This window comes from Pleurodeles waltl, chromosome 2_2 (assembly GCF_031143425.1).
Source record: "Pleurodeles waltl isolate 20211129_DDA chromosome 2_2, aPleWal1.hap1.20221129, whole genome shotgun sequence".
Lineage (NCBI taxonomy): Eukaryota > Metazoa > Chordata > Amphibia > Caudata > Salamandridae > Pleurodeles > Pleurodeles waltl.
The window spans coordinates 474,288,840-474,303,117 of record NC_090439.1 but is presented as its reverse complement, the minus strand read 5'-3'; the positions used below and the strand labels follow the sequence as shown (position 1 = coordinate 474,303,117).

The 14,278-nt window shown below is 44.0% G+C and overlaps 1 protein-coding gene across 3 annotated transcripts in view; it reads left to right on the top strand.

Annotated features, from left to right (window-relative positions):
* Positions 1 to 14,278, top strand: part of SMCHD1 (structural maintenance of chromosomes flexible hinge domain containing 1) — a 2,128,336-nt gene that overhangs the window by 984,850 nt on the left and 1,129,208 nt on the right. For all 3 annotated transcript variants that reach the window (XM_069219969.1, XM_069219967.1, XM_069219968.1), the window contains exon 23: positions 11,107 to 11,246. In XM_069219969.1, coding sequence (XP_069076070.1) covers positions 11,107 to 11,246 — 140 coding nt within the window. The remainder of the gene's footprint in view (positions 1 to 11,106; positions 11,247 to 14,278) is intronic.

The following is a 14,278-nucleotide window of genomic DNA, read 5'->3' as shown; positions in this document are numbered from 1 at the left end:
TAACTTGTTTTCCTCTTTGGGTTCAGGGTAGTCCTCTGAGTCCCCAGAGGTCGCTGGTCCCTGTCAGATGCGTCGCTGTGCAGGTTCTTTGAGTCTGGAGTCAAGCCGGTAGAGTTGGGCCAAGTCAGTTGTTGTCTCTGTGGGGCTTTCAGGTCAGCTGTCCTTCTTTGTGTAGGTTGCAGGAATCTGATTTCCTGGGTTAAGGGATGCCCCTAAATACTCAATTTAGGGGTGTATTTAGGTCGGGGGGGCAGTAGCCAATGGCTACTGTCTTTGAGGATGGCTACACCCTCCTTGTGCCTCCTCCCTGAGATGAGGGGGGGGCACATCCCTATTCCTGTTGGGGGAATCCTCCAAAACCAAGATGGTGGATTTCTAAAGGCAGGGGTCACCTCAGCTCAGGGCACCTTAGGGGCTGTCCTGACTGGTAGGTGACTCCTCCTTGTTTTTCTCATTATCTCCTCTGGACTTGCCGCCAAAAGTGGGGGCTGTGACCAGGGGGCAGGCCTCTCTACTAGCTGGAGTGCCCTGGGGCTTTGTAACACAAAGCCTGAGCCTTTGAGGCTTACTGCTGGGTGTTATAGTTCCTGCAGGGGGCGGTGTTCAGCAACTCCACCCAGTGCAGGCTTTATTTGTGGCCCCGGAGAGCACAAAGACTCTCACCACAGGGGTTAGAAACTCATCGCAGTGGCAGGCTGGCACAGACCATTCAGTCCTGCACTGAAGAATTGGGTAAAATACAGGGGGCGTCTTCTAAGATGCCCTCTGTGTGCATTTTTTAAATAAATCCAGCACTGGCATCAGTGTGGGTTTTATTATTCTGAGAGGTTTGATACCAAACTTCCCAGTATTCAGTGTAGCCATTATGGAGCTGTGGAGTTCGTTTTGACAAACTCCCAGACCATATACTTAATGTGGCCACACTGTACTTACAATGTCTAAGAATAGACTTAGGCACTGTTGAGGCATATTGCTCATGCAGCTATACCCTCACCTGTGGTATAGTGCACCCTGCCTTAGGGCAGTAAGGCCTGCTAGAGGGGTGACTTACCCATGCCACAGGCAGTATTTTGTGTGTATGTCATCCTGAGGCAGATGCCATGTCGACTTCGCCTTTTTGTCCCCACCAACACACACAATCTGCCATGGCAGTGTGCATGTGTTAGGAGAGGGGTCCCTTAGGGTGGCACAACATATGCTGCAGCCCTTAGGGACCTTCCCTGGTCACAGTGCCGTTGGTACCTTTTACAAGGGACTTATCTGTGTGCCAGGAGTGTGCCAATTGTGGAAACAATGGTACATTTTTAGTGAAAGAACACTGGTACTGGGGCCTGGTTAGCAGGGTCTCAGCACACTTCTCAGTCAAGTAAGCATCAATATCAGGCAAAAAGTGGGGGGTAACTGCAACAGGGAGCCATTTTCCTAAAGCTGGGAGAGTCTTTCTAGTCTGTCAGGTGAGGAAGAGTAAGGAAAACAGGCTGGTTTGTTGCAGGGCCTACTCTGCCTTACATCCTCCTGTTCAGGTAATTGCCTCTGGGGAACTGAGCCACTTCCACGGTGATAGGACCTTGTCTGTTTTTTTAATGTCTTCACCCAATCTCTCTATTTTGGGTTTAGAGGTATTCACCTCTGCTAATCTTATCTTAGACAGGGTCACCCCTAGCTTACCCAAAGAGGTTACCCATAGCTGGAATAGCCCCACCATGACCAACAGGGTCAGGGGGCCTAACTTGCTATTTGGCATGGGGTCAGACCACCATGCCAAGGACAGTGCAGCCATAAAGTCTTACACCCAGCAGAGGCCACTGACAGCTGTCTATGCCCAGAACCACACCTTTAGCTCTTCAACCAAATACTAGGGAAGGGGCTATGTTACAGGCTTCTTTGGGTTCAGGGTGACTGTCTGCTGTGTTAGAGTGTGGGGGGGGGGGTAGTGCATCTTGTTGTAAACACCCTTCTTCCACTCTTTCTTCTGTTAGCTGAGGAGCCACCCACTCAGGCTTAACAGTTGCCTGACTAGCGAGGACTTCTTGTGGGTCAGGTTGAACTTTACTAGTGCCCCTTTTGGAGTTCTCCCCTACTGGAGGAGAATCTCCTTGGCTTGCTGGAACCTTGGCTAAAGGTTGTCCACCCTTCCTGCACTGTTTTCTTTTCCTTTTCTTCTGCGGTCTACTTGCAGTTACTGCAGAGGCAGCACCTCCAGAATCCTTGGGAGAGAACTGGCACTTGATCAGTTCCTCTCTTGGGCTCTGACTAACCTCTGGGTAGTCATTTCCAAGGAGACAATCAAGGGGGAGGTCTGTACTGACTACCACCCTTCTCCAGCTAAAAGTCTCACCCACGTCTAGGGGCACAAAAGACACAGGCCTGTCAGTGACCTTGTCTGGGCTAACTCTTACTCTTGCAGTCTCACCTGAGATGTACTGGTTTGAGAACACCAGTCTGTCATGCATATTAGTGTGACTGGCACAAGTGTCTCTCAGGGCAGTGGCTGGGATTACATTCACCATTAGGTGGTGGAAGTGTCTTCTTCCCTGTGGAATCTCCAACTCACCTGTGAGGCCTTTTTTCCAGTTGAAGGCTTTGAGACCTCCTCATCTGAGGAGTCATCCCCAAAGGCTACACTGGTCACCCCTGGGGTTTTGCTTGGGGGATTGTTTTTGGTACAAGAAGTGTCCTTGGTGTGGTGTCCTGTCTGTCTACAGTTTTGGCACCAGGCCTTAGTGGCATCCCAGTTCTTATCCTGTTACCCACCTTCGTTTTGGGTTGTGTCTTGGGGCCCACCCACCTGGTCTGGTTTTTGGAGGCCTACAGAGGACTCTTTTCCTTTACTCTAGTGTCACCCACTTTCTCCTGGGGAGGCTTTATAACCACTTTCTTTTGGTTACCCCCAGTGGAAGTTTTGGTTACCCTAGTCTTGACCCAGTGGCCTGCCTTCTTTCCCAATTCTTGGGGAGAAATTGGACCTAGGTCTACCAGATATTGATGCAACTTTTCATTGAAGCTGTTACTTAAAATGTGTTTCTTCATAAACAAAATATAACGCCCATTATAGTCATGCACTTCGTTTCCAGTTACCCAAACATCCAGTGTTTTCACTGAGTAGTCTACAAAATCAATCCAGGTCTGGCTCGAGGATTTTTGAGCCCCCCTGAACCTTATCCTGTACTCTTCAGTGGAGAATCCAAAGCCCTCAATCAGAGTAGCCTTCATGAGGTCATAAGATTCTACACCTTTACCAGAGAGTGTGAGGAGTTTATCCCTACACTTTCCAGTGAACATTTCCTAAAGGAGATCTCCCCAGTAAGATCTGTTTACTTTTCTGGTTGCACAAGCCCTCTCAAAAGCTGTGAACCACTTGGTGATATCATCATCTTCATATTTAGTTACAATCCCTTTGGGGATTTTTAGGATGTCAGCACTCTCTCTGACCCTATTTAAGTTGCTGCCACCATTGATGGGAGCTAAAGCCATCTCTTGTCTTTCCCTTTCTATGGCTAGTAGCTGCTTCTGCAAAGCCAATCTTTTGGCCATCCTGGGTAACAGGAGGTCATCTTCATTGAGGCTGCCCTCAATGCTTCCAGAGGTACTGGTCTGCCCTGTGGAAGAACCAGTCTCTCTGACTATGATTTGAGGAGTCAGGGTTTGACGGACCCTGTTCTCCCTATTTAGGACAGGAGGGGGGGAATTCATCCTCCTGTTCACTAACTTCCCCATCTGAAGGATTATCCTCAGAGGGGTGATCCCTTTTGAACTCTGCCAAAAGCTCCTGGAGCTTTACTTTGATAGGGCAATGCTATGCTAATAAGTGGAAACGTTTTGTTTAATACTGTCAGCCCAAAAATATAGACCCACTTAAAGCATCAATACAAGATATTGTATACTACCTGCTTCATCTTCAAAAAGCAAATTTAGCTTTTTCCTCTATTAAAATTCATCTTACTGCTATATCAGCTTACTTACAAACCATACAACATACTTTTCTCTTTAGAGTTCCTGTCATTAAGGCCTTTATGGAAGGACTTAAGCGTATTATTCCACCAAGAACCCCACTAGTTCCTTCTTGGAATCTCAAAATTGTACTCACAAGATTAATGGGACTACCATTTGAGCCCATGCATTAATGTGATATTCAATTTCTAACTTGGAAAGTTGCTTTCTTAGTAGCAATTAGTTCATTAAGAAGAGTTAGTGAAATACAAGCATGCGCTCTGGAGAAACCATTTTTCCAAGTACACAAACATAAAGTTGTACTTACGACAAATATAACATTTTTGCCAAAAGTAGTTTCTCCTTTTCACATTAACCAAACAGTGGAATTGCCAGTCTTCTTCCCACAGCCAGACTCAACTGCTAAAAGAGCTCATACACTTGACCTTAAAAGAGCTCTAATGTACTATGTTGATAGAACAAAAGAGTTTAGGGAAACTAAACAGGCCAATGTAGGTCAAGCAGTACTTAAAACTTTATTTTAAACTATTTCAACTCCCCCAACTCCTACAGGCTAGCCACCCCGGTTTTGGGAGAAGGACTGCTTTTTAGTCCATGCATAGCCTGTGTATCTGCAGCTACACATGCCATCGAAGGGAAAATGCCACTTACCCCAGTGTACATCTGTTTGTGGCATGTAGTGCTGCAAATTTACATGCACCCACCCCCCTCCCTGGAAGCCTGTAGCCGTTTAAGTTGAACAAACACTTGTACATATATGTATATATATGTACATATGTGTATATGCTTATATATATATATATATATATTCCATTTGCATGGACATCTCTTTTCCTTATACTCTATCACTCCTACCTTCAAACAATCTAACATGGAGTCGAAGCCCATGCGCAATGGAGCTGAAGAGGAGTCACCACTCGATTCTGTGACTCAAAAACACTTCTTCGAAGAAAAACAACTTGTAACACTCCGAGCCCAACACTAGATTGCTGAATGTATACACAGCATGTTAATCTGCAGCAGAACATGCCACGAACAGATGTACACTGGGTAAGTGACAGTTTCCATATATTTTACATTTACATGGACATCCTATTTACATACTACATTTTCTTGTACGTTTACATTCTTTCACTGTATCACTCCTTTCTGCACCCTTCTTTGGGAAAACAATCTAACAAAGGAGGCGATGCCCATGCGCACTGTTACCGAAAGGAGGAGTCATTCGATCCTGTGACTCGAGAAAAGACTTCTTCGAACAAAAACAACTTGTAACACTCTGAGCCCAATACTGGATGGTGGTCCTATACATAGCATGTGAATCTGCAGCACTACATGCCACGAACAGATATACACTGGGTAAGTGAAATTTTCCATATATATATTCTGAGCACTCCGTCATCTGCACTAATTTTGACACATACTGAAATGTACATTGTCCTAACACTAAAAATGTGAAAGTCATCATCAAACAAGATAGGGTCCTGTATCCTTTTTCATTAACATTGATTATGATACAAGTTACCAATTGAGTTTACACATTTCAAAGCAATTAGAAGTGTTGGAAAACCTCAAGATTATTACCCTCAAGTGTATTGAAACTCTTTAGTATGACAATGAGAAAAAAAATCAAAGCTCACTGCTACCTGCTTTTGATTATATTAGTTCTCAACATTGTACATCAAGTATTTATCCTGCCCATTGTAGATCCTCACACCAATTACCTGGAATTCCTGAATTTCTTGTGTTATTGACTTCTAACAAAAATACCATTTTGTTTGAGGGGTAAACAGAGTTATAGTCAAATGCAATTATTAATATGAGTCAAAATGTGGTACGAAGACTTCTGTGCAATTTTGTAGGCATCTGTAGGAAAATGGCTCCCTGTTGCAGTTACCCCCTACTTTTTGCCTGATATTGATGCTGACTTGACTGAGAAGTGTGCTGAGACCCTGCTAACCCGGCCCCAACACCAGTGTTCTTTCTCTTAAAAATGTACCATTGTTCCACAATTTGCACATCCCTGGCACACAGATAAGTCCCTTGTAAAAGGTACCAGTGGTACCAAGGGCCCTGTGACCAGAGAAGGTCCCTAAGGGCTACAGCATGTGTTGTGCCACCCTAAGAGACCCCTCACCTAACACATGCACACTGCCATTGCAGATTGTGTGTGTTGGTGGGGAGAAAAAGGCAAAGTCAACATGGCATCCCCCTCAGGATGCCATGCCCACAAAATACTGCCTGTGGCATAGGTAAGACACCCCTCTAGCAGGCCTTACAGCCCTAAGGAGGGGTGATACCACAGGTGAGGGCCTAGCTGCATGAGCAATATGCCCCTACAGTATCTAAGTCTATTCTTCGACATTGTAAGTACAGTTTGGCCATATTGAGTATATAGTCTGGGAGTTTGTCAAAACGAACTCCACAGCTCCATAATGGCTACATGGAATCCTGGGAAGTTTGGTATCAAACTTCTCAGAATAATAAACCCACACTGATGCCTGTGTTGGATTTATTACAAAATGCACAAAGAGAGCATCTTAGAAGATGCTCCCTGTAATTTACCCAAACCTTCAGTTCAGGACTGACTGGTCTGTGCCTGCCTGCCACTGGGACGATTTTCTGCCCCCCTGGGCTGAGAGTCTTTGTGCTCTCTGAGGACAGAAAGAAAGCCTGCACTGGGTGGAGGTGCTTCTCACCTCCCCCTGCAAGAACTGTACTGGCGGTGAGCCTCAAAGGCTCATGCCTTTTGTTACAGCAGCCCAGGGCCTCCCAGCTAGTGGAGCTGCCCGCCCGTCCGGACACTGCCCCCAGTTTTGGCGGCAAGGCAGGAGAGGAAAATGAGAAAAACAAGGAGTCACCGCCCACCAGTCAGGACAGCCCCTAAGGTTCCTGAGCTGAGGTGTCCCCTGCCTTTAGAAATCCTCCATCTTAGTTTAGGAGGATTTCCCCCAATAGGATTAGGGATGTGCCCCCCTCCCCTCAGGGAGGAGGCACAAAGAGGGTGTAGCCACCCTCCAGGACAGTAGCCATTGGCTATTGCCCTCCCAGACCTAAACACACCCCTAAATTCAGTATTTAGGAGCAACCCAGAACCCAGGAAATGAGATTCCTGCAACCGTGAGACTTCACACTCGGCACCCGACACCCCCGGCTCGAGCTCCAGAGAAGAAACACTACAGAGAGGACTCCCAGGGGATTGCGACCTTGTGAGTAACCTGAGACGACCCCCCTGCACCCTCACAGCGATGCCTGCAGAGAGGATCCAGAGACTCCCCCTGACCGCGACTGCCTGGTAACAAGGAACCCGATTGGACCCAGCACTGCACCCACAGCCCCCAGGACCGAGAGGAACCAAACTCCAGTGCAGGAGTTGACCATCAGGCGGCCCTCTGCCTCGCCTAGTCTGTGGCTGGCCCAAGAAGCCCCCCTGACCCTGCCTGCATCGCCTAAGTGACCCCCAGGTCCTTCCATTGTTTTCTGTATCAAACCCAACGCCCCTGTGCTGCTGAGGGTGTGTTTTGTGTGCCTGTTTGTGTCACCCCCCAGTGCTCTACAAAACCTCCCTGAGGACGCAGGTACATATCTCCCAGCAGACCGGAACCGGAGCACCCCTGCCTATGTGTTTTGGGCCCTCCACTGACCTCTGCACCTGATAGGCCCTTTGTCGCGGGTGCAGTGACTTTGGGGTATCCTTTAACCCCCAACGGTGGGCTGCCTATGCCCAGGAGACGGAACTTGTAAGTTCTTTACTTACCTCAGAAACTTAACCATACTTACCTCCCCCAGGAACTGTTGAGTTTTGCACAGAGTCCACTTCTAAAATAGCTTATTGACATTTTTAGCTATACTGTCTGTACTACTGCTTTAATTCAAAGTTCCTTACTTACCTGTGTGGAGTACCTTGCATTTATATATTTACTTCAAATCTTGAATCTTGTGGTTCTAAAATAAATTAAGAAAAAATATATTTTCTATATAAAAACTATTGGCCTGGAGTTAATTCTTTGAGTGTGTGTTCCTCATTTATTGCCTGTGTGTGTGTACAACAAATGCTTAACACTACCCTCTGATAAGCCTACTGCTCGACCACACTACCACAAAATAGAGCATTAGAATTATCTAATTTTGCCACTATCAACCTCTAAGGGGAACCCTTGGACTCTGTGCACACTATCTCTCACTTTGAGATAGTATGTACAGAGCCAACTTCCTACAGTATGAAATGATATGTAAATGTTTATGTAAAGAGAGTACTAAATCACAACCGGGGCAGTTTCCCTTTACTAAACATACAGTAAGATCTTGAACACAAAACCAGAATTTCTTCTTGTGGAAGCATGTGAGTGAGCCAAAGCCAATGGTTGTCCCTGGCACTGAAAAGATTTGATTACGCCAAGTTGTGTGAGATAGAGGTCTTTGAATTTTGATTACTCTGGAGAACTAATGTGGATGCCAAGGACACTGCCAGCATCAATACCTTCCAGGTTCAGCATTTGTTTTTGTGGCTAAAGTTTAACTTTTTGTCCTGAATTGTCTGTTGCCCATGTCATTGATGACCAGCTTTTTCTGGTGGCCCGCTTAACTGGTGACCGGAATTTCTATTTTTGCACCACTTTATTTTACCATGTTTCTTCTCATCACTTTAGTATCTCAGTTCAGTTTCTTTTGTTTGACATATTTATCCAAATTCTGAGCTGGTACACCCCATCTCTCAAGTGTCATCAATCCAGCCTTCTCCCCCCTTCCACTATGCAGTCAGGGCTGATAAAATGGAAAAAAGGGCAGGTGTATCACAATACCATGGATACAGAGAGCTGACACCAAAGATTTAAGCGGATGTCCACTGTCTAGTGATTTCCAGCCTGTAGGATAACATTGTCCTTAAAATCCTATTTCATTTTAATTATTGCATAATACTATGTATTCAGTGTAGAACTATTTGGGGTGATTTCACAGCCCCACTAGGTCTCATGACCTTTTGTACCTAACTCCAGATTTTCTCATTTACCAAGTGGTGAAGGAAGGACAATTCTTTGTGAACATAATAGCACAGAGTGGGCATAGAGTCCAAGTGGAATTACTATTTCAAGCTGTGTGTGAGTTAAAATCTTGTAGAACCTCCTGGAATATGCATCTACTAGTCCACTAATATGTCCTTGGCTATGGTACTTGAGGCACCCGTGATATTTGATAGGACCCACCATGGATATTATCTAGTAACCACTGACTGGACTAGCACCCGAAGAAAAGATGCGACTCTTGACAACTTGGTCTAACCAGAAACTAAGGACTTGGGAGGATGAATTTAATACCCAGGATCGAAAGGCTTATCAAAGTCTAAACATTCTACAGCTCCTGAGACAGCAGTTCTGTATTTTCAGGTCGGATTCCTTATCTTAGCATGGTGATTCAAGTCAGTTATTGTATTATGGGATCACGCTCGTCTGTGGCAAACGCTGTATACTCCTTACTGGCTTGCATGTTAACAAATGTGAGTGAAGCTACCTTTTCCCATGGGCACCCCTCTTGTTCTCTTCGCCTGTGGAAGAAATAGCATAAGAGAGCAATTTATGTAAGTGACCTAACCTGCTTGTAACTCCCATATATCCCAGAGGTATAGAACTAAGTGTATGGAAACCAGTGTTTTGCCAGAAGCTGTGCTCGCCTTAACAAACTGCTCCCTTGAGCAGTCCTTCAGCATTATGGCACTTATTTAAGATTATTCACCATCGGAAAAATCTGTCACTCTGCCTTCCGCTTCCTATTATTTTCTGGACTGAGAATAACAACGCCGTTAGATGCCCCCACCACCTTTTTACCTCTGGTCAGGAGCACTACAGCATTTAATTGATAACTGCAGTCCCCCCGGACTGGATGTCTTCAGACATATATGTTTTGGTTAACCTGTATGTTTATAGAGCGAGGAGTTACCTGTAACGTTGTCCTAGTACTAGAAATGACTGGGCATTACATGAATTACCACTGCTCAAGAAAAGGCAAATTATTAGTAGCTTTCTAAAAGTGATATGATTGAAGTTTCTTTGCTAGTAATTTGAAAGAGGGTTACAGTTCTCAAACATGAAAGAGTAGGTCTGCCACTGTGTGTCGAGTAGAAGCCAGGCACAAGGTCCTTGTAAGGCACTAAGCTCCTGGATTAATTTGTATCCCTTACCCTTACAGCTTTGTGGCAAATACAAAGTAGAACTCTTACGCAATGAAGATTTTTCAAACATTAGGGAATTAATTTCCCTTAGTAGGTCTAGAAGAAGAAACAGTATTCTGCACAGTCTGAAGTTACTTAAGCTCATATTGAAAAAAGAGCAAGGGACAGACAGAGTGTTGCACTTGTTGAGATGTGGCCCTACTGTCGCCCAGATCACAGAAAAGTGAATACCTGATGGTATACTGAAATGTGTCCCTTTCTGAGGATCCTTAAATTGAAGAAACAGGTAGAAGAAACTCAAGTGATTTAGAGAGAGAGAGAGTGAGAGACAGATTGTGGTTGAAGACAGTCTGTGGGCCTAATTTAGGGTTTGGTGGACTGGATACTCCATCACAGACATGGTATATGTTCTGTTCATGGTATTGATAATACATTACCGCCAATGGCATTTAGAATATGGTGTATGGAATAACTGTTAAATTTTTACACAGTATCCTGTCCACCAAACTGTCAGACTGTGCCTTGAAAAGCTTGAGCACCTAGCTTAAGACCAGGCCATATCCCTATTTCGTAGGTGTTGCATGGACCACCCAGAGCTTGAAACCTCTGTCCTGTGTACACGTCCTTTTTTTCCTTTTCAGCTCACGCATTTTCTTCTGCTACTGATGCTAACTGAATGCGTCCCAAGTAGTTCTCTATACAGCATGTTCTGCCTAATATCTCCTCACCAAAAGCATAGATATGTGAGGGGCCCAGCTGGCACACTTCAATTTGCCCTCATCTGGTTGGTAAGAGATTTTACTAAGGTGAAAGGGAGAACATGCAAAGGCAAATCTTAGTGTCTGCCACGGCAAAGTCCCTTCTGTGCCCCTGTTCCCAATGCACGTCTACAATTCAAATTTAAGTGCAGTATCTGAATATATAAAAGAAAATAATGAATCATTTGTAGAACAGATTTAATTTTAATTGTGCATCAATTTAATTTCCAGGACCTCCACAGCAAGTGAAAGTTAAACCAGATTCTGACGTGCTGGTAATTGAAAATGGGACTGCTTTCCCCTTCCAGGTTGAAATTTTGGATGAAGCTGGGAATATCACTACACAGCCCAAACTGATAGTGAATTGCAAGGTAAATCATATGGATAAGTAACTAACTACTTAATTATATTTTTTGCATATTTGCTTTTCCTATACTTATGTGACTGGAGTTAGGGTTTTATAATGACAATTCAGCCATACTGTGCTAAATCCCAAAATTATTTTTTTATTTATTTAGAGGTTTGACAATTGTTTATTTGCTATTCAACGTATCTCCTATAATGGAAAGCTTTAATTTTCAGAGTACAGCACTTGTGCTAATAAGAAGTCTTCAAGCTGCTATAGTTTATCAAGATGATGCAAGAAGATGAGAATAAGCAGAAATTAACAGGGAAGGGCATCATAACTTGAAAAGTAAACTGTGTTAAAGCAGTTTTTTTTTAATTGCCTCAACATTTCAAAATGAGAAAGCAGTCTCCTGCCAAACAGACGCTGCAACTGCCGGCTTCAGTTCCTTTCTCCTTCGCCTAAAATGATTCTTGTTAGTTAGAGGGATTAATGCAGGCTATGTTGCCCATGTTCCACATAATCGGACACTGATGCTTGCATGGTCACCTTAATTGTCACCTTTCTTCTAGGAACAGGCATTTTGGCCTCTTTTATTAAAGTACCATTCTCATCTGAGCCATGACTTAAATCAATCACTTTAAGTCCACCTAGTGTTGCACCACCCGATGCTCAGCGAATATTGCTCTTCAGCGCAGAAATGTTATCAAGGTGACACTTTAAGGGGCCTTGATGGATTCCTTTTTAGTTTATTTTGCCTTTTATCATCAATGCAGGTGCCAAAGTAACTTTTTAAAGTGGCTGCTATTTGTCACTGCAGGAAATATTTTCTTCAAGCAGACATTGAAGAGGATGAGTTCTAATCTGATATTTTCCGACTTCTTTTTCCTCATTGACTAAATCTCTAAGGGGTATTTCCATCTAACTACTCTGCACTATAATTTGGTTTTATTTATAGAGAGCCATAATTGTTCTAGCCTAGATACTAGGTGAATTTCTCCCCTTCGTCTGTCTCTTTCCTCATTACATCAGACCTATCTATTTGGTGTACTTAAGATTGTAATTTTGATGTTGTGGTCACTGGCTCAAATGAAAATTACCAACCTCAGCCTTACTTGATTACAATATCCTTTATAAAAAAAGACATTGACTCCTACCATGAATAAGAAAGTAATGAGCAAAGACTGAACTGTTTCTAGTAATGCCTACTTTTTGAATGCTTATGTGTCTACAGAGCCCTAGGGTCCGTGCTGAATTTGAGCAGCAATTATTTCTTCAGGAGTAGTTCACTTAGTTATTTCCACATGTTGTGTAGCTACTGCTTTGGTACTGTAAAACCTTGGGGGAGGTAGTTAACAGTTCAAGCAAATAGATTCCAGATGGCAAATTACTGGTGGAATGCCTCTAAACGAAGAAAAAAAAACGCCTATACTGTGACTTGTTATCTAGATCACTGGACACCAGCATTGTTCTAGGCAGCCAGAAATGGTTGCCCTCTTCACAATTCTACATTTACATAATTTTCAGTAACTGGTGCATGATAGTTCAAACATTTCTAATAGGTATCGCTACCTCATGGCTCAAAGCCTCTTTTTCTGAGCGTATTCACCTTCATTGTATTGTTCTTTTATAATTCTGCTTTTCTAGTGCGAAATGTCAGCCTAATATGTTTTGAATAGTGGAATTGTCCTTCCCATATTGATTGTCTATCATCTCTAATTTTCAAGAAACTCATGTCCTACTTTTCTCAATATTTAAAAGGTCCTCCTCTCTCATCTGGGATTCACCTTCTAATTAGGATATGTTGTAGGAGGAGGTGGTTATGTTTTAGTCTAATATGAAGGTCATGTATTATCCTGGTCCTTCATGAAATCTCTTTCACTCTAATCACCGTATTCTGACGGAGACTTCTAATTACAGATTCCTCACCTTTTAAATATTCCCCCGGCTCCAGACTGGATATGGAAGCTTTTCAGCACTTCCTCCGTGTGCCAGCAGGTGATGCCGTGCAGCTCTGCACGGATGATTTTCCACTCCTAAAATTATGTGCCGGGTCTTATATAGGTGCCACTTTCTTGCTGACGTCAGTTCCTTTCAGCTCCACCAGATGCGGATCTGTAGCACTGTCTCGCATCTCCTAGCTCACGATTCTCAAAAAAGAAACACAAGGAATCAAAGTGGGACTGTGCTTCCTCTTGCATTCACCTGAGCAGGCACAGGTGTAGCATCAAGGCTCTCAATCTCGCTCCCTGAGTCGCCTGCCTTTGTAGCCGATCCCACAACTGGTTCCAGCACAACCAGAGTTTGAAGCCGCCTACCATCTCACAACAAATTGAAGAGTTCCGTGCAGCCATGCTTCAAGTCTTCGTGTTTTTTATGACTTCCTCTGGTGCAACTTCAGGCCTCAAGAGATGAGACACATTCCATCTGGAGTACGGTCAACAAGTTCCCCCTTGGCACCAGTTCGACCCTTCCTGCCCTCCACAAAACCTCTGGCTCCAGTCCGGACTCTGAACTATGGTCCATGCCAGTCTTTGGGACTTCAACACCAGTTCCAAATCCGTAGTACTTTCTCCGTAATTTCAAGGCCTGTACAATAAAATTCAGGACAGCAGAAGCTACTGTTGGAGATTCTAATTCCTGTATCATCATAAAACCCTTGGAGAACGTGATTGGACATTTGCCTCTAAAAATGGGACATAAAAAACATTTTCTAAAAACATAATACAGCATGCAAAATAGCATAACGTGCATTGTGGATTGCTTAGAGACTCCATCGCACGGGCAACAGGGCAATCACCTAAACCATGAGCCTGCAACTCAGAATGCCCACAAGAAATGTATTGTATTTGTTCTAAATCGTGTGAAGTAGAATCTGTGATCTGGGTCTTGGACCCTTGTCAGGTATTGCTCCATCCCATGGCATGTCGATATAGGCATGTATGAATTGACTGTCGACCTTTCCCCCAACTTATTCTATATGTATGAGCCAAGAAAATATCCTTTACTAGAACCTTAACGTTCAGACATATATTCTCAAGAGTTTCGAAACGGGGG